Source organism: Cavia porcellus, unplaced genomic scaffold (assembly GCF_034190915.1).
Source record: "Cavia porcellus strain 051 isolate PalLab524CR breed Dunkin Hartley unplaced genomic scaffold, mCavPor4.1 scaffold_13, whole genome shotgun sequence".
Taxonomy (NCBI): Eukaryota; Metazoa; Chordata; class Mammalia; order Rodentia; family Caviidae; genus Cavia; species Cavia porcellus.
This window is the reverse complement of record NW_026947496.1, coordinates 52,793,979-52,818,562: the sequence shown is the minus strand read 5'-3', so window position 1 is coordinate 52,818,562 and position 24,584 is coordinate 52,793,979. Positions and strand designations below refer to the sequence as shown.

The 24,584-nt window shown below is 36.3% G+C and overlaps 1 protein-coding gene across 9 annotated transcripts in view; it reads right to left on the bottom strand.

The window, feature by feature from the left end:
* Nucleotides 1-24,584, bottom strand: part of Mitf (melanocyte inducing transcription factor) — a 198,710-nt gene that overhangs the window by 58,241 nt on the left and 115,885 nt on the right. For 6 of the 9 annotated variants that reach the window (XM_013156514.3, XM_023566568.2, XM_063260246.1 and 3 more), the window contains exon 2: nt 20,051-20,300. In XM_013156514.3, the coding sequence (XP_013011968.2) occupies nt 20,051-20,300 (250 nt within the window). The remainder of the gene's footprint in view (nt 1-20,050; nt 20,301-24,584) is intronic. The other 3 variants (XM_063260242.1, XM_063260243.1, XM_063260244.1) reach the window with 1 other exon arrangement.

Below are 24,584 nucleotides of genomic sequence, written 5' to 3'. Positions count from 1 at the left end.
CACTGGAGGACAAACTAAGAAAAATTAAAGAAGGAAATAGCCATCTAATATGAATGCTGTTTTCCCAGTAGATACCATGACCAATGTAAAAAGTCTCGGTTCCGCTGATGGATACTTCTCTGTTCTATTTTACCAAACATGGGAGACACTTTCAGAAAGTAAGGTCCTGGGTGCACTGCCAAAGAGAATGCACCACAACTGAATACCCAAGGTAAAACAAACAGTTTTAAAGTAAATCACAGAGCTACTACGTTTGCAGCCACTTAGCTTACCTGAGTAGGGCTCCAGCTCCCCCTTGGACTCCCACACAGATTCACAGTTGAGGACAACATGAAATCTGTGACACTTTCTCTTGCAAGTTAGACACCCGATGGGATAAATGGGTCAGTTAATCACCTGCACTGCAGGAGTGTTTAATGACATGGAGATGGGAGGCTGTGTGCAGCATATGCTGTGTCTCAGAGGTTTAAATTACTGTTGAGTTTTTCTGTGAATCTGTGAATTAGATAGGTGAGGAGATCTAAAAATTTTTTTCAGAATTTAGTATATAATTAATTTCCTCATCTGGTAAAGATCTATAATGGACTATGGAGTTGCTCAGAGGGCACCATCAGTCGTTCTGACGTAAATAAGCAGTTAGACTGTGGGCCAATGGGAGAAAAAGAATTAACCAACAGCAAAGTTCCATGGGCTTAGATTCCATTCATTCTAAGTATACTCTGATGAAGAGTCCTAAAGGAAACCAAACTGCAAGGAGCGGGGGAGGATGGGAGGATGGGAGGATGGGCAGAAAGGCAGAGTTAGGGGCACAATGGCTAAAATGAGGTCACAGATTGAAAAGACTGTATTCAAATCTATGAAACTTTTCTAAATCTACATAAAACAGAAACGGCAAAAACTTCTATAAAAAAGTAGTATTTTTAAAAAGATCTAAGTAATTGCATTAGTAATACACTATTGATGTTTAGAAAAAGTGTCCAACTAAAAGTAAACTATGATTTCTAACACAGAAAAAATTCTGACTGAAGATATATCCATTTTTTTAAAAGTCATACTGGTTCCTCTCACTGCAAGTCTGGTTAAAGAGCCATTCCTTTTACCTAGCTGTTTGAGGGGCATTCTGCTGAAAATTACAACGAAACCCCAAGTCATGGACTAAAAACCAAAACAAAGTTAGACTGGAGCAGCTCTCACCTGTAAAAACTCAATGTATTTCACACACATCTCATTCATCCTCACGGGTGTGTTGGGTTCTTTTAGTTCTGTTATTTTGTTTTAATTCAAAACAAGTTTTTTTTTTTTTTTTTTTTTCATGGAGATGCACAAAGGACTGCTTCTAGTGCCTCATATATTTTAAATCCATTTTTCCTCTTTGGATATATCTTTCCTGATACATTTTAATTTTAATAGGTGGCAAGTTCAATCATTTCATAAATATTTTATAGTAGACATTGTACAGTCATTTTTCCCCTCTGTCTAGCTATCTCATTTTTCCTTGAATGAGCATTGGGCCTCATTCTTTATTTACCTTAATTATATTACTTTCATTCTTGAACAAATTACCGGGCTAAAATTGCCAAAGTGTTTGGGCATAACTTCCTCTGGGTACATGCATCTCCTCTGCATCCTCCTTCCTGAAGAAAGGGCCAGCTTCCTGTTTCTGCCCACTCCTTTTCACTCTATTCTCTCAGCTTTTAACAATTCTAACTCAAAAAGAAGGTCACTGGCTTGCAAATGTTAGTAGGTGTCACCTTATGAGTCAATTAGGATGAAGGAAAAACACGATGTGGGTGGGAGGTGTTTGGTTAAACAGGGCCAGCAGGGGAAGCAGTGCAGGTAAGTTCACCACATACTTCATTCAAGACTAATTAAGGAAGAACTCATGAAACAAGACGTGATGAGGTTAGAAAGAGGACCATGTAAGCAAGAACAAAGAGGAAGTATAATAATTTTTATATTTTCCATGTAGAAAGATTATTATTGATGCCCAAAGAAAATGGCTACAATTGAGGCTTGAAAAGGTGGGCATCAGCTGTGAGCAAAGAAGGTCGCATGCCCACTGTGACTGGAGTATGACAGAGATCGTTGTTTCTTGCCTCCGGCTCCCTCTAGTGCCTCTGAAAATCCATCACTTTTTTTTTGTTGTTTTTTTTCTTTCTTGTCAGTAATCAAGTCCTCCTAACATGCAGACTCCTACAGGGAATCATTAAAATAAACAGTTCTTAGCAAGTTTTTGTGACTGATCAAACCTGAAGACAGGAGTGTGCAGAAGTGTGGAAAGAGTTTTGAAAAGAGGAGGTATCTGAAACATTTTGCAGTTCTGTCCTCAGGCAAAAATCCCAAGAGCAAAAACCACCCAGAGGTAAAGTAACCTTGAAGACACTGGCCCTGAAAATCATTCCTTTCAGAGGTCACCTGCATTTTCTCCTGTTTGCCTGGAATTTGTTAGGTCCAGAAATTCATGACTACTGAAAAAGAAAACAATTTAGTCTCTAGCGGGACATAATTTTCCCCAGGGGAATTTTCTCCAGGGAAGTTTCACCAGAAATGTTCATGTTCTTCTGCCTGGCAGACATGGTTGCATCCATGCCAGTGGTTTTCTGAAGTGCTTGGAGGAAGCAAACAGAATGACAGTCCCCTGAGATGAGAATCATTCTCAGGCCATCTACTCTGATCAGTTCAGAAATGCAGCACAGGCTCATGCCTTCTCTGTACAGCTCAAATCTGGCTAGCCCAGCCTTTACCACTGAGTCGTAAAGGTTACATAAAAATCTGTTATATCCTCAAATGAAAAAGGGTGCTCTCATACGGTGTTGGCACTGGCAAAAACTGGTGTCACATATTAACTCCTACTCAACTCTTTCGTTAGAATCAGTGTAAAATAACCCCAAATAGCACAGAATAACCATAATTCAAAAGGTTTTACTTTGTTCATTCATTTATTGATTCAGTCATTTATTTACTCATTAATTCAATGAATATTAATTTATGTAGATCTTACCATGCACTAGATACAATGTAAAATGCCTAGGATATCATCATGAACAAAGAACTATAACCCCAGCCCCCAAAGATTTGAAACCCATGTCTATTACTTATTAGTAGTGAGCCAGCTTCTCTATTCAGAGCCAGAAAGAAATTACTTTCAGTCCTCTGAGTGCCATAAGGTCTTGGTTGCAATACCAGAGCTGCCATTGTTCCCTCAGTGCAACCATAAGCCACAGGAAAAGGTATGAGAATGACTGTACTCTGAAAATAATTTTACAAAACAGGTAGAGGCAGGATTTGGCTTATGACCACTGATTATTCCTGGTACAGATGGGTTTCTTAATTTCTTCTTTATTTAAGGTTCCATTCACTTTACCATTTAATTTTGTTTAACCAAAGCTTTCTTCTTTTTTCTAAGACAAATGGAGTCCATGCCTTTATCACTTTATCCTCCACCATTTTTGCTAGCTGCTTCACTTCCAATGAAATATTCACATGAAAACAATGTGCTCATCTCTACTACTGCCAGAGTAGTCTGCCTTAAATACCTCTCCACTAAAAAGAAAACAAAGACCACAACAGAAAGAAAAATAAATACATGATGTGGGTGATGACCCAGTCCCAATGGCCCCTATCACTGTTCTAACCTTAGCTCCCAATGCTCTCAGATTTACCTGCTACATCTTTGGATTTTTACTGCTTCAAATGCATTCTCAGAATGTGAATGTCACTCATTCCTCTCCCCAGGCTTTTCCAAGGCTGAGCTCGCTTCCTCTGCCAGCCACAGCACCTCCAAGGAAGCCAAGAACCTTCTTAATGAAGAAGCAGCATGTGAGTGTGAGAAGGGTTAGCTAGGACCGGCCACCTACTGAGTGTTTTCCTCCTTGTCCCTGGAACTCCACTCAAACACAACCACCCAAAGAGCTGTGGAATATACTTTCCAGGCATTCATTCACTTCGTTGACACAGTTTTGTCGTTGGTTCACTTGTTTGTGCTTTGACTCCATCTAAACAATTCTGAGAAAATGGTGTGCTCTGCAAAAATCACACACTGTGAATGGCAAGGCATTTAGAACAGAGAAGGTCAGGACAGTCCCCTCAATACCTATAGACCTTTGTAACCAGAGCATGAATAACAACAACCAGTAAACACCCCCTCAGCCCCAGCTGGTTAAACTTCTACTGGCATGTAAGGGTGACACTTCTTTCCCAGAGGGCCTCACACCTGGGCCTGCAGCTCCTCTCCAGAGGCAGACATGCAGGGTGAGTACTTCAAGAAAGTCATGCTTTAAAAATGTGATCGCAGATGTAGCCCTCTTGAGGAATGTATGGTTAACAGGGTCAGCAGAGCCTTGCTAGTTGGTTCCTCTGCACTCCCCAAATTTCCAGAGAACAGAACATGCTGAGAAGCCAAACCCTTCCTGCAGCCAGATCTCACTGAGCCTGCAGGAGGCATAGATGCTGTGTATCTACCCAGCTTAATTTTCTTAAGTTTTTATGTGTGACTAAGGCTTTCTCTCTGAGTATGACAAACCTGGCCCGTGACTGCTTCCAACACTGCATACAGTATAAAATGGACCAAAAGGAATCTTATGCTATACTGACAAGTAGTTTACCAATAACATTTGCGTTACAGTGCAATGGGATAGAAGGAATCCACTTTACGGATTGGGAAACTAAGATTCAGAGAAAAGACTTAAGTCATTTTTTTCAAGGTTCTCTAAGGACAGAGCTAGAATTCTGGCAAGGGAGACCATGTAATTTCAGATTTGTGCATGAGGGAGAAAAGAACAGATAAAGAGGGAAGAAGTGTGAGTGAGGGCTATTGTACTATCAGGGTGTTTTCCAAGGGCAGGCAATGAAGGAAAAGGTGAAAGATCACTGAAAAAGGAAAGTCTTCAAGAGAAAATTAGTCAACTATCCCGTCTTGTTTCTTAATGAGAGGATAAAAACCAGTGTTCACATTTAAACTGACAGAAAAAAAGTAAAATGCATACAGAAGAATATAACATTAAACATAAATGTATATGCTTAGTGTCTATTTTCTGCTTAATAAATACAAGAACATAAAAGCTACAGAACATTCTATGAGGACAAATTATGTCAGACATAAATACGAGCATCATATTTAACATGAGAATTAAATATTTAATGTGGAGTTTTAGAGGTTGGTGTACATGAAATGGTGGCAGTGTTGCTGACTCCCCTGACATTTATCCCTATTATATCTGGGCTCAATCCCTGATTAAAAAGTCTTCAGGGGGAGTCTCAGAGATGCAGTAAACAATAACCATGATTAACATTATTATAATTAACAAATTACAAACAGATGAAATCACAGAATGTCTCAGTAACGATGAAGAGGTTTTCTGGCTCACCTATAGCCACCATCAAGGAGAAACTGGTGTTTAACAGCAGGAAGTACATTACATGTACCGCACTTTATCATCACAACTATGTGTGTATCTAATATTCAAAACAAACCTGTTTCTGTTAAGGGCTTTTCAAGTCCTTTGTCACCTTCATCTTATCACAAATGAGACTTTACTGATTGACAAGTGTACACCTCTCAAGGAAAAAGGAAAAGTTCCTTGCATGTCAGAGTTAGGAGGGAAATTTGAGACCCTTCAGATGGGGAGACCAAAGCCCAAAAAGGCAACATCTCCAAGGTCCTGCTTCAGGTCCATGGAGAAGTATGATGTAATATATATTTGCAATAGTGTCTGTTGAAAAGAATGGCTTTTGGCCTTATTTCAAAACACAATGCATCATGAAAGTAACAATAAATATGTTAGCAGCAAACACAAAGGTCATCACGGCACTACTACTGACAACACAACAATCAAGGTGATATGCTTCTAAAAACTAAAAAGAAAAAAGAAAAAAGAACAGGTTAAACTTCTATAATCACTACAAGATAGGGTCACAGAGTGGGATGCCAGAATCTCAAAACTAGAAACAAAATAGACACATCATGTAAGGAAGAGGTTATATAATTCCACAACAAACAAGTCAAAACACATTAATGCAAAATCAAAAAGATTATGGAAGTTGAGTGCAGATTACTTTATCAAATTATCAATGTGAAAACTCTAAACTGAATTGTGACAAAAACTCTGAACACAGATTACTTGTTTTTGGTAATGTAGGCCCGGCTAAGAGGCAGTGATTAAATGCATTTTGAACTTCTATCTACCTAGAAATAATAAAAATAAAAAATAATAAAGCTTTAAAAAGTTGGCTCTTCATAGAATCATAAACGGTCACTCAAACCTAACCTGAACTTTCAGCTTACAAATGGATTTCAGAGTAAGGGAGCATTGTTAACGTCCAAAATCTTCATTATTTTTTCCAGAAAATTTGATCCCAGGTTTGTTTTTTAAATCACTTTCCCTCAAATTTTCGATAAGTAATGATTTAATAGTTCTCTTATTTGGTTGCCAATAATCAAAACTATTTAGACTTAAATAATAGGTATATTCTGAAGAACAGTTAAAATGGTAGCCAATGCTAACTAGAAAACAGTATCAAAACAGGATCTCGGTGTGGTTATAATGTGCTTTATTAAATAAATTATGACTTAAAGGAAAAAGACAAAAAAAAAATTGGTTTTCAAATATCTCACTACCTTTCTTTTCCCTAAAAGAAAATTTCTGTTAGAACCTGTATTGCAAGGTAGTTTTTAATAAAAAATCCCTGCTGCTAAAATGTGATTCATTAAAAGAATATTCATATATTCTACATATCTCTAGAAAACTTAATTGTTGCTCACACATAGCCCAGGCTCAGCGCTAAGTGCTTTGCAAGTAGCCTGCTATTCATTTATCAAATGATCCTACAGGATAAGGACTTTTATTATCCTCATTATGCAGACAAGATAACTGAGTTCAAAATGGTTTGGGGTTAGTGTTCACCTAACTCGGGAGCCTACATCCTTAAACAGGCATACCACAGCCAGACAGCAGGTGTACCTCATAATCCAGGCCTTTGGGCAGAAGTTCTTTCAATGAAATTTAACTGAAATATGTAATCCTAAAAGAAACACGAGTCTAGGAAAGATGTATGATACAGGGCAGAAGTGCTCAGAAGAATGCCAAGTGGCTTTGGACTTTCTCCTCCTGTTGGGTAATTACGAATTCCTGGAGGGAGATAGGAAGGTAGATGCAAAATACCCTTCACAGCTGGGAAGATAATAACTGTAGACTCCAGCATCAGGATAAGCTGTCTTTTGAGTGGAGCATCTTGAAGTGACCACTTTTTTTCTTCCAACCAGTGTAGAAGCTAGCCAAAAGGCCTTTGTGTGGGACCATGAAATTAGATCCATTTTTTACAGAGTAAATTTCAGGGGCTAGGGATTTAGCTCAGCGGCATAAGCGCCTGCCTTGCAAGCAGGCGGTCGTGAGTTCGATCCCCGGTACCGATAAAAAGGAAAAAGACAAAAAAAAAAAAAGAATAAATTTCAAAAGTAAAATTTGAGTAACATTGGGTATATTTTTTTGAAGGAAAGTTCCTAAAAATCCATAGCTTTTTACTTTAGAGAAACAGGTAGGGCAGAGAGGATATTTAGAGCACTGAAAAAGTACCTTGTGTCATATACTAATGGTAGATGCACACCAAACTTTTCTCCAGCCTGAACATAAACTATGAACTCTGGCAAATGATAATGTGTAAATATAGGTTCACCGTACTCTTTGAGGTGGGTATACTGTTGGGGAAGCCAAGCATATGTGGGGCACATGGTAAGCAGGACATCCGAACCTTTCACTCAGTTTGACTGTGAATTTAATACTGCTCTTAAGAATTAAGTACTGGCTGGGGATTTAGCTCAGTGGCGTAAGAGCCTGCCTGGCAAGTGTGAGGTTGTGAGTTCGATCCCTGGTAACAAGAAAAAAAAAAAAAAAAAAAAAAAAAAAGCTCAAAGAATTAAGTACTGTATTTTTTTAAAAGCAGTTTTTGCCTACTTTTAAAAGTTAAATATTACATTAGATTAATTGTGCTTTTGCTTTTAAACATAAAAAAAAAAAAAAGACTTTGGTGCCTAGTGAATGAAAGAGAACTCTTAATAAACTATGAGCCATGTTGAAATTTCCTAAAAATTTACAGTATCTTCAGGGAGAAAACAAATTGCCTTTGCAACACTAGAATAAATAAAACTCCACCATAAAGCAAGAAAATGCCTAAAAATAGGGGAAAAATGAAAGATATGGCTTTGTTATCAACTCGTACTTTATCACAGCAACACCTACATTTATTTGATAAAGAGATGCATGTATGTGAGACACACATGCAACTTACAAATATTTTTTGGCAAATTCATTCACTGAGCCCTCAGATCTCTGCTAAAAGTCCAACCATTTCTTTCCAGGCTTTGAAGTGGGAAACACTGCTCCAAAGAAAGTGATTTTAGAGCTGATAATTATTGTTTTATTCTCACCTCACTCCTTCAAGATAAGAGAAGGTTCATCTATTTTTATGAACTTTGCATAAAATGGAGTATACTCAATGCAGAGAGCACCTTAAATAGCTACTAAGTATTTTCGCTGATCAGTTCTAAGCACCACTGTACCTGTCTTCTCCTTCCTCTCTCAGAGGTCCTGCCTACTGCGCCACTACTGGAGATCGGCCATGACTCTTCACATGTGGTAGGATCTACAAAGCCTGTAGTAAAGAAACTTGCTTGAATTTATTTGCACATGTTATTTCCCCATTTTAAAAATGTTTCTTAGAAATTAATTGCTAGATTTTTATAGCCAGGATCCTTAAACTGGAGAATGCTTTAGAATCTTGCAGAGGGCTAATGAAAACACAGATTAACACCTAATCCTAGAGTTTCTGGCTTGGTTTTTCTTTTTTAATGAAGAGCCCAAGGTGATACAGACATACAGGGCCCAGTCTACACTGTGAGAAACACTGAGCTGTAGAATACTTTTCAAAAAGCACAGTTTTAGGGTAAGCTCTGGATGCCTTAGCTTCATGTCAAAACAAATGAAACCTTTACTTCCAAATTAAATGTTCTTTCAGAAAACTGATTGTCTTCCTTTTCCATGATATATTCATAATCCTTAGAGTCAGTAAAAATGGGGACAATGACCTATATTTGCAATTTTTATTATCCATTTTCTCAAGATTATAATCAGTTGAAAACTTACTTGGTATATGATTTTAATACAATCCTGGACAGTTATTAGGAAACTAAAATCAATTTTGTGATGGCCTGAATATCTTATACCATATACTATCTGAAGATAAGAAATATTTAAATAAATAATTAATACTAACAAAATATATATTGTATGGCACCCAACTGAGGAAATCATGAAATCTAGCATCTAACAATGTAATGCTTTTTCCTTCTGGAAATCCTAGCATGTTTTACATTTTTCTCTCTTGGCATTCTAACTTGTTATAATTGCACAAGAATGAGACTTTAAAGGCTCTTAGTATTATGTGAAGAACACACATTAAATCCCTCTAACATGCTAATTCTAGTATAACAGATTCATTGTTTGCATAAGGAGTAACAAGGCAACTAACAAATATAACTTATCACAGAGATTTAAAACGTCAGAAAAAGAAGACTTAGGTGCCTAGTGAATGAGAGGAAAAGAACTATTTTTAATAAATTACAAGCTATGTTGAAATTTCCTAAAAATTTATTGCATTTTCCAAGAGAGAACAAATTACCTTCGCAACACTGGAATAAAATAAAAAATCCATCATAAAATTCTACTCCCCTAAAAAGGTTTTCAATACCCTTCACGTGAACTAAGCTATATCCAACACACATGAAAAAACAAAATAGAACGATTCTCATCTTATCTGTGTTACACCAAGAATATTAGTGAAATACTTCAACATTCCCAAAGTTTCAAACTGTTAACATGCTACACACAGGTGCTATGCAAATGTGACAGATATATGTTTGAAAAGAACCTGGACTAAAAGCACAAGGAAGACTGACAGTTTAAACTGTCACCACGCTTGGAGGTGAATGGAAGACTGTGGCAGAGACAGTCAAAAACGCCGTATTACCCAGGGTGACTCTTTGCTGCTTGCTGTAAAAACAGGAAACATCAATCAGACATGAGATATGTTAGCTAACCTGGGCTCTGAATTATGAGACTGGACACATTAAGGGTTTCTTTTCTTTTCTTTGGGGGATGCCGTATGAAACAGTAGCATTGGGTAGGTATAACAGAAATACATGAAGATGACAACTTGGCGATGATAATACTACTACTATATTCAGATGCATAATACATTGTTCTATATTACAAAAAACAATGCAAGATCCTTTTTTGAGCATTCCCTATCTGCACTGTCCAATACAAAGGTCACACGCCATGGGGTACTCTGCTCTAGAAATGTGGCTATCTAGGACAGAGGAACTGAATTATCATTTAATCTAAAGTGAAACTTAAGGACATTGAAATTTAACTACTAGAAACATGTTTGAAACAACTTGAGTGTTTGAAGTAGTTTCAAACATATTTCCATTAATAAACTATAAATTTTGTAGAATCTAAGTTTTAAATTCTAAAGAATAAAATAATTCTCAGGAAAATTTAGTGTTCAAGTTGAAACATTTTAGAGACATACCCAATTTTGAAGATAGTATGGGAGGCTTAATACAAAAACTTAATGAAAAAAGGCAGGTAGAAAATCTTGGGGATAACTTTTATCCTAACTACAGGTTGAAATAATAATATTCTAGGGATATATATATATATATATATATATATATATATATATATAAAATATCATATATATATATATATATATTATATATCTATGATTGTGGTATCATGAACTGAACCAAGGACCTTCACATTGTGCTACAATCATATCCTTTTTTAATTCTATATTTTTTTTAATTTAGAGACAAGTTCTTATTAAGTCACTGAGTTGCCCAGGCTGGGATCAAACTTGAAATCCTCTTCCATTATCTAGGATTACAGGCATGCACCACCATGTCTAGTTAAGTAAAATATATTAAAATTAATTTCATCTGTCTCTTTTTGCTGTGTTTCATGTGACTACTAGAAAATTTGAATTTGTACACATAGCTCACATTCTAATTTTGCTGGACCGTGCTACTCTGGTGAGTTTCCTCATGTATCTCTCACAAAAACTCTCTACAGCAGGCACTATTACCCTTCTTTTACAGATAAGGATACTGAGGCCCAAAGAGAACAAGAAATGTGCCCAAGGTCACATTAATTACTGGACACAGGCAGATGCTAGAATTTTGACAGGGACACCAATTATAGTCACTTCACAGAGCATAATGAAGTACTTCAGCTAGGCATCCACATTAGAACTACAACCTTTAGATACCAAAGCTACAAGACTAAAGTCGCATAGTCCTGTGCACCTTATAAATTCAATGTTTTAAGATTAGCCTGGTGTCATAAATATCTCCAAGTGTTTCACAATGCAAGAAGACCAAAAGCTATTACCAGATGAAAGATTCAAATTAAATTCCATCAAACCACACTGAGCCAACATACTTTGACAAGCACCTCATATCCAATACCTCCGAGGGCCTGGGTTTCTTTTTTTTTTTTAATTTGCTCACCCTTTCTCTTCACCAAGACACAAAAGAAAGCCCTTGAAAATGCTGAACAGTTCGGGTAAAAGAAAATGCAACAAAGTTAATAGGGGACATAGATGGCCCTTCAGAATTTGTAAAAACACAAAAAACAGGAGGGCATGTTTCCATCACTGCACAATCTTGCTTTTGTTTAAGAGCCAAGTCCCCGTCTGGAAACGTGTGGGCAATAAATCAGCAGGCATTATTTTAAATCAACTGGTTTTATAAAATAAGCCAAGAGTTGAAAGAGGCAGTACTAATTACCAACATTCCTTGATGAATTACTTAGCGGCGTGTGCTAAGTCAATGTACGTCTGTGTCTTGATCCCCAAGTTTATCCTGTACTTATTTCCCAGGAGGTAAAAAGAACATGTGGCTAATTAAGGCACCAATCTCTGCAGCCAGAAGTACTCAAGGTAAGATTTCTTATAGGGGGAGAAAAAAAGGAGAGAAAGAAAGAAAGAAAAGTTTCTTTGCCTGGTACTTATTAATCTAATTTTTACTACTTCACTAGAAAAACAGAGCTAATCTTGTCACCTTTAGGCAGTCTGAACTACCATGCAGTGTTCAGAAAAATGTTACATATTTGTAGTTTAGCCAATAAGAATTTCTTAAGCCTTCCCTAACCGGCAGGAATGTCTCTGGTTTGTCACTTCTAATTAAGTCTCAAAAAAATTTCCAGCCCTTAAATTTTAATTATACAAAACTCAGGGCCAACAGGGGAGATTATATTGTAGTTATGCGTAGTAGTACTGTAGTAGAAATCTGAATTTTGCTTTTTATTTTGGGCCTCTTAAATACTTTTTAAAATACACACAGTTGGATGAGTAAGATTTTTTGCTTACTTTTAATTTCCAGGATCCCTATCCCTTCCTTACCTTTCTTCTAGCAAAAACCACTAGAGCTGCTTAGTGTGCTTAAGTCTGGTAAATTCACCTGATAAAAGAAATGTGCTCCTCAAAAAGTTATAGGTTAACAGGACTTCGCTAAGAAACAAACTGCATTAGAGACATATAATCAAGGTACATTAGGCACTTTGATTATATGAAGAATGCATGTATTCAATACTCTAATGAAAAATTAGTAATAGACTTTGACCACCACCACCTGCAATCCCAGTATCCATTTCAGAGATAACTAGTTAGAAACATTATGGTTTAGATTCATCTAGACCCTTTTCTTGGACATTCTCTATTTTTAAAAACAGAAATTTAAAGCAATCCTTTTCCGAAAACTATTATCTATTTGTAATAATCTCCTAGTTTACCAAAAGCTTTATGTTCCAATATTGACTTATCTCCTTTTAATGGTTATAAATTAGTACACAAAAATAGCTAACTTTATCAACAAGATCTGAAAGACTATAGTATTATCAATGCTATTTTTTTTTTTTTTTTGAGTTTAGGTGCTAACCCAAAGAAGTCAATAAAAAGAGACACATTTAGGGCAGGCACCAGTGTTCTAGTACTGATTGCAGCTATAACCTTGAACATAGACACTGTACTGATTTACATATTTTCAATATATATCCCACCCACTTATTTTACTAGAGCAAAGTTAAATTTAGACTTAGCTTAGATGTGTCCACAATCTCTTTTATATAAAAGCATCCCTACAAAAGTAGTTTATCAATAGTCTTTCAAATCTAAGTCTTTAATTGTTGAGACTGGGTAGGTAACATTTATGAAGGAGATTCTGACCTTTTAAAATAATAAGACAAGATATATTACAGATGACATTCACTTAAAAGCAAACCAGAAAACACACAATACTGATGTTCCAGTTTTAAAATATAGCAAAAGCTCCAATCCCACAGGGAAAAGGTAGGGAAGAAAACTAAAAATGCAATCATAGCTTAAGGAGAAAATTACCATTAAAAGCACTGTGCAAGTCAACACAAGTTAGCATTTCAAAATTTACTTTATAGCAACAGAAATTTATTATTAAAACACATAGGAATATGAATCATATGTATTGTGATAAGTGGAGCCATTATGATCTTTATAAATGAGCTTTCCTTGAGATTTTTGGATGCTGTTACAGAAACTTTTACTCTATGTGGAAGTTTTAACCCATAATCATCTCTATCACTAAACCAAAAATTACCATCACGGTCAGTGTCGCTGGGAAGACTCCTTAAGCAAGATAAAACATGGCCAGTTATTTCATCTGGCATAGTGTGGAGATGTAGAGAAAAAAATCCAATCACTCAGAGGCAAAAGCCCTAGACTTGCATGGTGGTGCACACCTGCAATCCCAGCACTCGAGTGGCTGAGGCAGGAGAAAGATGGTGACTCTGAAGCCAACATGCATTGTACAGTGAGTTCAAGCCCAGCCTAAATTACACAGCAAGACCTTGTCTCAATATATATATTTATAAATAAATAAATACATACGTATGTTAATCCTGACTGCACCTCTTACATTCATAACTTCATCCCTCTGCATTGGTTCCTGCATCTTCAACATGGTATTACTAACAATTCCTGCAGAGACCAGGAGTGGCATTAAGAGTCAATGTTACTGGCTAAGCACAAGTATAATCAGTGGCTTGGACAGACACAGCCCAGCCAGGATACACTTGCTAATTTATATGAACTGTAATGAGTGTTCTCTGAGTACAACACAGAGAGGAGACTGGGGAAGAGATGCTCAACATTCCACAGGAGTGTTTCTCAATCTGTTTCTTCTTAGGACCTCCCCCCATATTCCAAGGATCCCTGTGGGGAGCTTAAGCCTCCTCTCTCAAGTAAATCCATGACCTGATTACAGTGATGATTTCTGGAGACCATGTAAAGATGACTCTCTTCCTCCTCCCTCTCTACCTCCTTCTTTTCCTCCTCCTCAATCAGGTCACCCAGGTGTCCACTGAGCACAGGTGGCACCATTCACAACCTGGCCTAATCAAACTACCCAGATGCTATCCTACCCCTGAGCCACATTGCAAAAATGCCTTGCTGTTGTAAAAGGAGAAATCATTTTCAACCATTTCCATTTTGTGCCAATATGACCAAGCGAAAAATGTTATCAGAGCAGATGTTTCACTGTTTACAGAAAAGCAGAGTTGATTCATAGGCTTAACAAGACGGCACATTTTGTTGTAGGTACTCGCTCCTCATGCTGCTCTTTACGGCAGACAAAGCATAAAACTCTAAGAAAACAGTTCAAAAGAATACCTTCCTATGCCAGCCCTGAGATCACTAACTTAGCACCTATGGGGCTTCGAGGGCAGTAATGGCACATGGCCAGTCAGTGCCAAGCAAGCTGACTTACACTTTTACCAGCATCATCAAACTCCTTTCAAAATATATAACACAAGTTCCACTCAGCCTAAGGTACAATGGGGAAGTTCTGAAGCATATTCTTAAAAGGAAAGACAACCCCAAAGGGTGGGGCAGGGGGGAAACTTCCTTCTTGTTTTTTTCCACTTGCAAAGAACAAAGAACACAGAGTCACGTCTACCTTACCAAACTGCTTAACACAGTTCTCCAGATCTTGCTTCAGATCTTGCAATTGCAGGGCTGGAAAACAGAAAATGCCAGGAAGGTTGCAGCCTCTGCTTTAACAGCAGTTCCCTCCAGGGAGTGGCAAGGACAGCAAGTTTCCACTGGATTATTCTTCCACAATGTGTGCATTTATTAAAGGTAAATAAACACTACCTACAATTTTTTTGAAGTCAATAAAAGGAATTTTTATTTAAGAAAAAATAAATGACCATGTGTGTGACACCGAGTGAGCAAAAGACACTGCAGGGAAATGAGGTCTCTGGGAGAATGAGAGGCATTCATAGAAGCTAGAAACTGAGTCTTTTTTGTCCCAAACAAGGATACTCATATTTCACGGACATAGAGACACTGAGATTGATTCAGAAACAAAAGGATATACTAGTATATAAAAGCTCCCTGAAATCAAGGCTAACAGGTTATTTGTATATGTCATACTGTTTGGGGACATAATATGTGATGAATACGCTATTAGAATATAGAATGAAGTATGCTATTAGAAGAAACCTCAAATGTTGCAGGTGCTTATCTCTTGGGGACAGCATCTTAAGCAATGGATACCCTAAAGGATCAAAGCAAGCTGGTCTGAGATGCATCACATCTGTTCATGCTTCCTGTATCCACTGTAATGCTGTTGGTTCTGTATTCCTGGGTGAATAATCAGGAAGAAAATCTAAATGTGGGTGTGGGAGAAATTCCTTCTGCCAATTCATTACATATCAATCCACTTGTGAATTCACACAATCTTTCCCACATTCTTGTATTATATCTAAAAGATGAGTCACACTTTGAATATTGTATTCCGGGTAGATTTCCTCATTTACAGAGGGAAAACTGGCAATATGGTCATTCAACTTTTCCCTCCTTAGTGAAATCTTCAGCAGTGTCATTTGTAGAACAAGGTGATGAGGAGACAGGACTTCATTCCATCACATTAGAATCTGCTCCAACTCATGCAGTGCTGAGACAGCCGACAAATAAATTCCCAAGTAAGTTCAGTTTACAATGTAAGCTTTTACCATGAAGATAACTGGTAAAAGTATTCCTATATTTGATGAAAAGAAAGTATCCTTTCAAATTATAGAGTAATTTGCCTCATTCCTGAGATGATTTGGAAAAAGATAAAAAAATTTTAAAGTAAATTCCTTTAAAGTACTTAAAATATCCCACAGTAACACAAGTATTTTGTTCTTTTAAATTCATGTAACCTTTATCTAAAGCAGAGCACAGAACTTCAATATATACTCTACTCCAGAGAGAACACCTCGCCTTTAAATTCATCTTTAAAGGAAAAAGGAATGAGGTAAGAAGGCAGAGAGGGAAGAAAGAGAAAAAGAGAAGAAAAGAGAGACAGGGACAGAGACAGACAGAGAGAAAGAGACAGAGAGACAGAGACTGAGACAGACAGATCCTTGGAAATTCCTTACAAATTGCTTAAAAGAAAAATATTTTCAATCTATGAACCTCCAGAGTCCATGATGGGTAGTTGGAAAAAGACATCTTGCTGAACTTGCCAGCCTAAGATACTGTAGTAAGCATATGTTTCAATAATCAATCAAAGGTAGAGAGAAGAGCATGTAACAACAGACATCTGATGAATGTGTGGACAGGAAATCGGAGGTTGGTACCATGATGCTTCTTTGATTCTAAGACCTATCATGTCTGCAATGTCGATCTGCTTATTTTGCTTTGGTATAGAAAAACAAACAAATAACACCAAAAACAAAGCTATGTCAATTTTCAAACCTCAGTTAATGTGACTCATATGCTAATAAAACCCATCTGTAGAAGAAACCACTTTCTTTCAATATTCTTAATGAGTTTGTTTAATTCACAATGTGGAACTCAGGGTATATTCACAACTGAGAAAAATGCATTTTGAGTTCCAAGTGTTGCTTCACTTATGATACAGAAGCAACTTTAAATTACCGTACTCAATTGGATAAACTTGTTCTGAAGAAAGCTAGAGAACATATCTGACAGATAAATACAGAGCAATAAGGCTAATCATCCCGTGTCATCCAACTTGAAAATCAATGAGCAATTTATCCATAAATTAGTGAAATTCACACAGAAAATAGCTTCTAACTCTGTAAAGCTTCATGAATTCACAGTCTACATGGTGACCATGTGTTAAGAAATAAATATTGTGAGTTTCCCACCTCTGATACGAATCCTAACTAGTCTTCAATTGCCCAGACGTCAGCAATTTTTAAACATGCTTCACAAAGCTTCATATTTTAAGTACAACTCTGCTAAAGAGATTAACCTGGAAGAAAATTTTTGAGTTTTCAAAATCCATAATTCAATCTATTGGTAGTAGAATATTGATAACCTGAGTGTGTGAATATGTGTGTGTGCGTGTGTGTAAATTAAACTATGGTCTTTCAATCTCAATGTTGTATAAAGCACTTAGGAAATACAGAGATTTAACCAGGATTCTCCAACACATGCAAAAAAGTCAAGTTGTATATACCTAGTTCCAAGAAAAAGCAGGTATATTCTGTTTTAGCAACTTAAACCTTTAAAAATTAAATGAAGAATTTACTCAGCACACACTATGAGAAAATATTTACTCAATATGATCTAATTATAATATACTCAGTACACTTAAGACTTTAGTAGTTCTTTTGAAAATGCACATTTGTGGAAAAAGATCTTAGGTTAAGCAAATTAACTTTTCAAATTAACAATTTACTTCATTAAATATTTAATGATTTTAAAACTACAAAAGGGAAAATAAAAGGCTACATTTTTCTCAGGTATACTTCTATAATAAATAATTTGCAGTATTTTCATACATAAACTGTTGAAATATGTAAATTATCTTCTTAAAGTTCTAACTCTTAAGCATCTGAAACAATCACTTATGATACTCTCTTTAAAAATTTTATTTGCATTTCTTAGACTAATACCTTAGTTGAATGAAATTCTGTTTTTATTTGGTTCTTTATTTAAGGTTACTAGATGTGGTCTAAATAGTATCAAGCCTATCCAAACTGTCGCGCATCAACTCTGCCATAATAATGCACTTCACTAGTTTATTGAACTGAATTATTCAAATGTAAAAGTTAAATGAAGATGAAATCTATGTGGCATGAATGATATGCATATACATATACATATATATAAATCATATAATCAAGTGCCCACCTTTTGGTCAGAATGTCTGTTTTACTAATTTAGTTGTGCTTTAAATATAGACATTTTCTTGGTATTCCTAAATTGGGAGCTGCAGCTCAATCTACTGCTACCAGGCACACCAACATACAAAGAAAAAGGGCAATATTATCCAAAATATTTGACATGGACTCTAATTTTAGTAATTTACAAAAATGAAATATTTTACCATTTCAAAATTACATCATTTTTTAAAATGATATAAAAATGCTGTCTTAACACATCTGCATTTGGGAATTTCTCTGTTACATGCAACTCCTTTAATAGGAAATTTAATTTCAATTCAGTGTAAAATAAAACATCACCTTTAAGTTTATATAAGCCACTATTAGCTCAAATTTATGTTATTTCGTCTAAAAATTAGTCATCAGGTTAAAAATGATGAATAAAATGGACATATTTCTTATCTTGCTATTATTTAATTTATACAAGCTTGAATAAGGCATAAACAAAACAACTATGACTTGTGAAACACGAAACAATTTAAATCTGTACAAATTTTAAGTAGCAATTCTATGTTTTCAGTCACGCAAAACAAAAATATACATATTTAATCTATTCTGGAGCAAAAACTTTCCTCTTACTTGACAGGTGACTAGGCAGCAGTAAAAGATCCATTAATTGCAGCAATTTTCAGAATTTCAAACAATCACACTACAGTAAAATGTTATGCTGAACTATTTTATTTGTTTCTTCCCTAACAGAATTTCAGTTAGCTTCTCTGAGTTTGATTACTGTGTCACTACATTTTAAAAGTCTTTGTAAATAAAATATTACTGACTTTAAAGTTGTTTTTAAAGAATCTCTTTCCTACTTCCTGGTAAAGTTTAAAGATTACTTTCTGATTATAGCACATAATTCCTCTGCTTACTTTAATAGTAAACTTTAAATAGTGGCAAATTTTTTTTGTTTTTTTTTTCTTTCCTGAGCACACAAATGAATGCAAAGACCAACAATGAATCACTGGCGTGTAAAGTTCACATTGTTTAATGAACAGTAAGTCTTAGTACCTTCAGAATGAATCAATTAGGTGAATAGAGAAAAAAAATTAAAAAGTAAGGAAGTTCCTTGACTTTCTTTGAATATTTAAAAATTGAAATATTTATCATTATACAAGGTGTATCTCCCAACGTGACACACGTGTGAGATGGAATTCTATCCTTAGATTTGTTACAACTTTCCTTAGTAATTAGGAAGCTATATGTCCTGGATAGAATGATGCTAACAAGCTCCTGCAGTTTCTGCTCTAGCAAGAAATCAAAGAGCGCCAAAGCAGACAACTCACTTCAGTAAAAGGATTACACAGTCTGGTTATTAAAGCACACAAAACTTGTCTACAATTTTAGATCTGATAAGACTTTCTAAGAGTCAGATTCCATACCAAACATGCTTACTAACAAAATTAAAGTATGGCCATGGGATGTATTTAAGAAAAAATTTGCACAAGTTATAAAAGGAGGCCTGTTTGAGTTAACTTTTACATTTTGAAACTTTCCACCCTGGAAAGATGGAAAGATGTCATTATAATAAACACTTATTTCTACTTGGGATTCTGCTAGAGCACTAATGTGCTCCCACCATTTATGTAGGGTTACTATTATATTACCAGTTAGGTTACATCTTCTTTTATAGTATAAAGTATATAGGAATCAGTAGAGTTGGCACTAACAAATATGATTCTGACGGAGCAACATAACCAGTATAAATTAACATTCTTAAGCAGGAAACATCTGGAAAATGGAAAGGAAGAGGGTTCAGTCCAACCAGAAGAGCGGCACTCACGTACCTTAAGGACTTCCATCGGCACCTGGGTGGCAGAGGGAAGGGTGGTGGGCACACTGACGTTTATGGCTGGTGTCTGACTCACAGGAACTCTCTGTTGCATGAACTGGGCTGCCTGCAGCTTCTGCTGCTGCTCCCTGCGCTCCTGCTCCTGCATCTGCTCACGCATGAGTTGCTGGCGTAGCAAGATCCGTGATGTCATACTGGAGGAGCTTATCGGAGGCTTGGAGGCCCCAGGATGCTCCGCGGAACTGCTGTGGGAAAACCAAAATGCACACAACATTTAGTTTCCTAATGAGACCCTTCGTTTACATTTTGGGATATCCTAAATGGCACCAAACTATGAAATGAGCCTGCACAAATATAATCAAGTCACAGAAAAGTACTCCACATAATTGAAAATCAAGAGGTGACAGGATTTTAGTCATTAGTAGTTGAATTAAAATAAGTCAGCTTGATTGCATCCAAGCATTTTTATCAAGCTACTTAGGGGCTTTTTTTTTTTTATACAGCACACTACTCATCACCACCAAATATAGTGCCGCCATATGCAGTGTCAAGCCATGAGTCTTAATGGCACCCAAATTTAAAAATAAATTGCCTGACTTTGCTTTTTGAAATAACCAACTTTAACCAAACAAGTACTCCTACAAATTATATAAATTCCTTGAAGGCCTCTAAAATATTTGCCAGTAAGGAATTATGTAAACAAAAGGTGAGGTTTATCATGGGGAAATGTTTCTAAGACATGGGAAGTAAAAATCATTTTTTGACCAAAATGTTAACACTGAACTCAACCCCAGTCTTAAGGCAAAAGGGCAAAAAACAGCCTCCTCTGACAACACAACCCTTCTACCTTTCTTTGTACTCTCTTTTTTTCCGATTAATCTTGGCATATTATGGCTATAGAGCGCTCTGCTGCGCAGTCTGCTACTAATGATTTTAGGACTTCTACTCAAACTTACTTAAAATGCTTAATACTAGTCAAAAATTAAGAATAGAACACTTCATAATTTTCCTAGGTATATCTTTTGGTTGCTCATCTGGCCAACTCCATAATACTAACTATTTAAACTTCACTCTGCCTTAGTTACCATACTCAGAATAGAAGAATGACAACAACTTGATACCCATTTACCCATTTATAAAAGAGAAAGTGTGTTTTTATACTTCCAGTACATCATTTATATTTTAGAGGCCTTCTCATGCAATGAGTATCATGTAGCATTATTAACTTATTTCTCACAATACAATTTTTAAATCTCTGTGTAAGCTAAATAGTATAAAACCTTAGCATCTGGAAATACATTAAAGGAACATTTGAGAAAATACTGCCTCTACACAGGCTTCAAGAGAGGTACCTGCCCTTGATTTACCTCCCTTGAGTCCAGACCCCAGTATTGCTTAACTTCGTACCAGGTAAACTAAAGCCTTCAAATCAGCAACCATCCTTATAAACTGCTCAAGAACAGGAACCTGCAGAGTCTGCAGGAATGTGCTACAGGATGATGATGTTTTTGTTTTTGTCCTCACATGGTCCCAGGAAAACCATGCAGAAAAATTATTTTAGAAGTTTATCTTCAACATTTAAAATTGGTTCAGTTCATTGTAATGGGTTTACACAATTTAACACTATTCCATCATTAAAATGGGTTAGAAACACACTTATTGATAAGAAAGCTATAAGATGCAATAAATTTTAAAAACACAGATGCAAAATAGCACCCTAGGTAGGATCAATTCCTTAAAAAAAAAAAAAATGTTCAGGGTCAGGGTTATAGTTCAGTGGCAAAATGCCTGCCTGAGTTTGATTCCCAATATGCCCTCCAAATGTTCATTATAAGACAACAAATAATGATAATGTAACTCTAGACCAGTGGTGATGAACCTATGGCGCCTGTGCCACAGTGGGCTGTTTATATTACTGAAAGCTCTACAAGGTTCACCATCACTGCCTAGGCCATTGCTGGTAGACATTATAACCCTTTAAGGAAACAAACAAATGTTATCAAATGAAGTTATAAAGTTGTTCATTCAATTGGATTCAGGAATTTCACTGACGGACAATTTTCCCAAGTAATTCAAATGTGGCAAAACTGATAATACAAATCCTTTACAAACTGCAAAATATTCTGAATCACCTATAATTTGCCCATAAATTGTAAGAATGGTTAAGTAAACTCTGATACATGAATTCAACAAAATACTACACATTTTTAAAAATTGCACAACTACAGAGCCAACTAGGAAATGCATGCAAGAAAAGTAAATTATGAAATAGAACACAAAAATGTATTGACATTCTGGTTTCAAATAGATACGGCATGTCCACAAACACAAAATGCCTGGCAGAGAGTGAGTAGCAGTGATCACAGTTGCAGAGTGGGAGTGGAATTTTAGGTAAATTTACTCTCTTCACTTTTTCTCCTCTAAATTATAAAGCAATAATACTTTTTTGAGTAGCATACTCATTTACCATTTGGCTAGAAGAAAGGAGATTGGACTCATCACAGACAGCATTTTGTCAGTTAGAGGGAAAACACATTGGTTCTCTATGGTCTTCAGTATCCAAGAAAGGCAAAGCTTCTTTCCTTCGTTTTCATCCATATTATGCCCAGAGAAACTGAACGTTAATACTCTGCCTACTATTTTAATATATGGGCTCATCCACATAATAAGAACAGTCCCTAGACATTACTGTAGTCACTTAAAACAATCTATTCGTGCCCTAAGGGTCTACTAAAAGGACAACAGAAGAAAATGTATTTTCCCATCTTTGAGTATGTGTTCAAAGCTCAGATGTACTTTCCTAAGCCGGGGTGTGTGGGGAGGGACTATTTAAAATAAATAAATAAATGCGTGGTCTTACTATTGAAAGCCTGTCAAGTCCAAACATTCCCAAAGAGACTGATCCTTTTGATAAAAACAGGAGCAAACCTTTGTGCAGTAGCAAATGCAGCTGTGGAATAATCGCACTAATTAGCTGCACAAGACAAGTCATTGGCTGTGATACTGGGAGGAAAATCCTTTCAATTAACAGTAAAGCATTCCAGAGACAAATTAAAATTACTAGTTATCAACCACACTAACGTTTCATACTTGAAAGTCAACAGTATCACTTAAGCATTTTCTGAAGTCTATCGGGAAAAAAAAGACACATATACAGATAGGTGCAAATAAATTGAAACCTACTAAAAGAATACAGAAAATATAGTTTTACATCTGTATAAATATAATAAAGTTCAGCTAATTGACATTTTTTTAACAAATCTTCCCAAAAAGTACAAAGGAAGGATCAGAATCATTTCACTGCACAGATATATACCCTGCAGGATATCTCCATATTGTGAAAGATGACTCCCAGATTCCCAGCAGCAATTGAATCTGTAATTATCACTTATAGAAAAAAATGAGCACATCTGTTTTTCACTACCTTAGAAAGACAAATGAAACCAACACTTTAAACTCAGAACTGAGGCTTATGTGAGGCTCTCCTAGGTGGCTGTCATTCTTATTTTTAAAACATGAAGACCTGACACTGAAGCTACTAATGACATACAAGGAGAGATGTCCAAATGTATTTAATTTTAAAAGTGAACTGAACTCATCCCAGACCCACAAATCTCAACCCTGGGTAGATAATCCTAATTCCATGAGTCAGATTCTTTTTAATCAGATTACGTTAAGGTCATTTATGCAACAAACAGTTACTGCCAGGTGCTGGAGTACCTGGCTTCTAACCTCACAGTTTAAAGCCGTGGTCACAAATCATTCTTCAATATGCCCTAAAATTAAGTAAATTATCTAGATGATTGGAATCTGATCTACTTCTGCATGGGAGGGTGTCCATCTCCCCCTAAGAAATGAAAGCCAACTGGCACAGAGGCAAATGCCCTTACTGGCACATCCCCAAATCTCTGCAGCCAGGCACCACAACTCCTCTGACAATGGAAATTACTCCATGTAGGTTCAAAGAGGGAGGTCATTAACAGGGCTCAGGTTCTAGCTCTATCAATGCTGAGAAGCCTGGTCTTTAGGAAGCCACTTATCTTCTTTGGGTTTGCACAACCCGTCTCCCAAATGCACTAGAGGGACTGGGTATGCTAACACTGGCTGAACTGAAGTGTTTTACATAGCAGCTGTAGTACAATGGATGCATAACAGCCACTAAATATCACCTGAATTCAAACCTTTACAGGTGAATTTATGTTGTTAAATGTCAGAGCCCGCTTCTGCTCTGTGATAAAGTATATCACACAGGCGCCCTTAATTATCTTGCATGTCCCTAAATCTAAATAGTTTATACCATTGCCTTCATCAACAACTTTAATACAGAACTTTATAACAGAAATTATATTAATTCAATACTCCAGCATCTGCCAATGTCTGCTTGCCCCCTGACCTTTGACAATGATACCAGTACCCCTTTTTTGACCATATGAATCAATCTTTGATCCCCATATCACAATCCGCCAAGGCAGGAATTTGATAAGTTAAAATCCAAAAAAGTTGAAGGAACTTAGTAAATACTTTCCTTT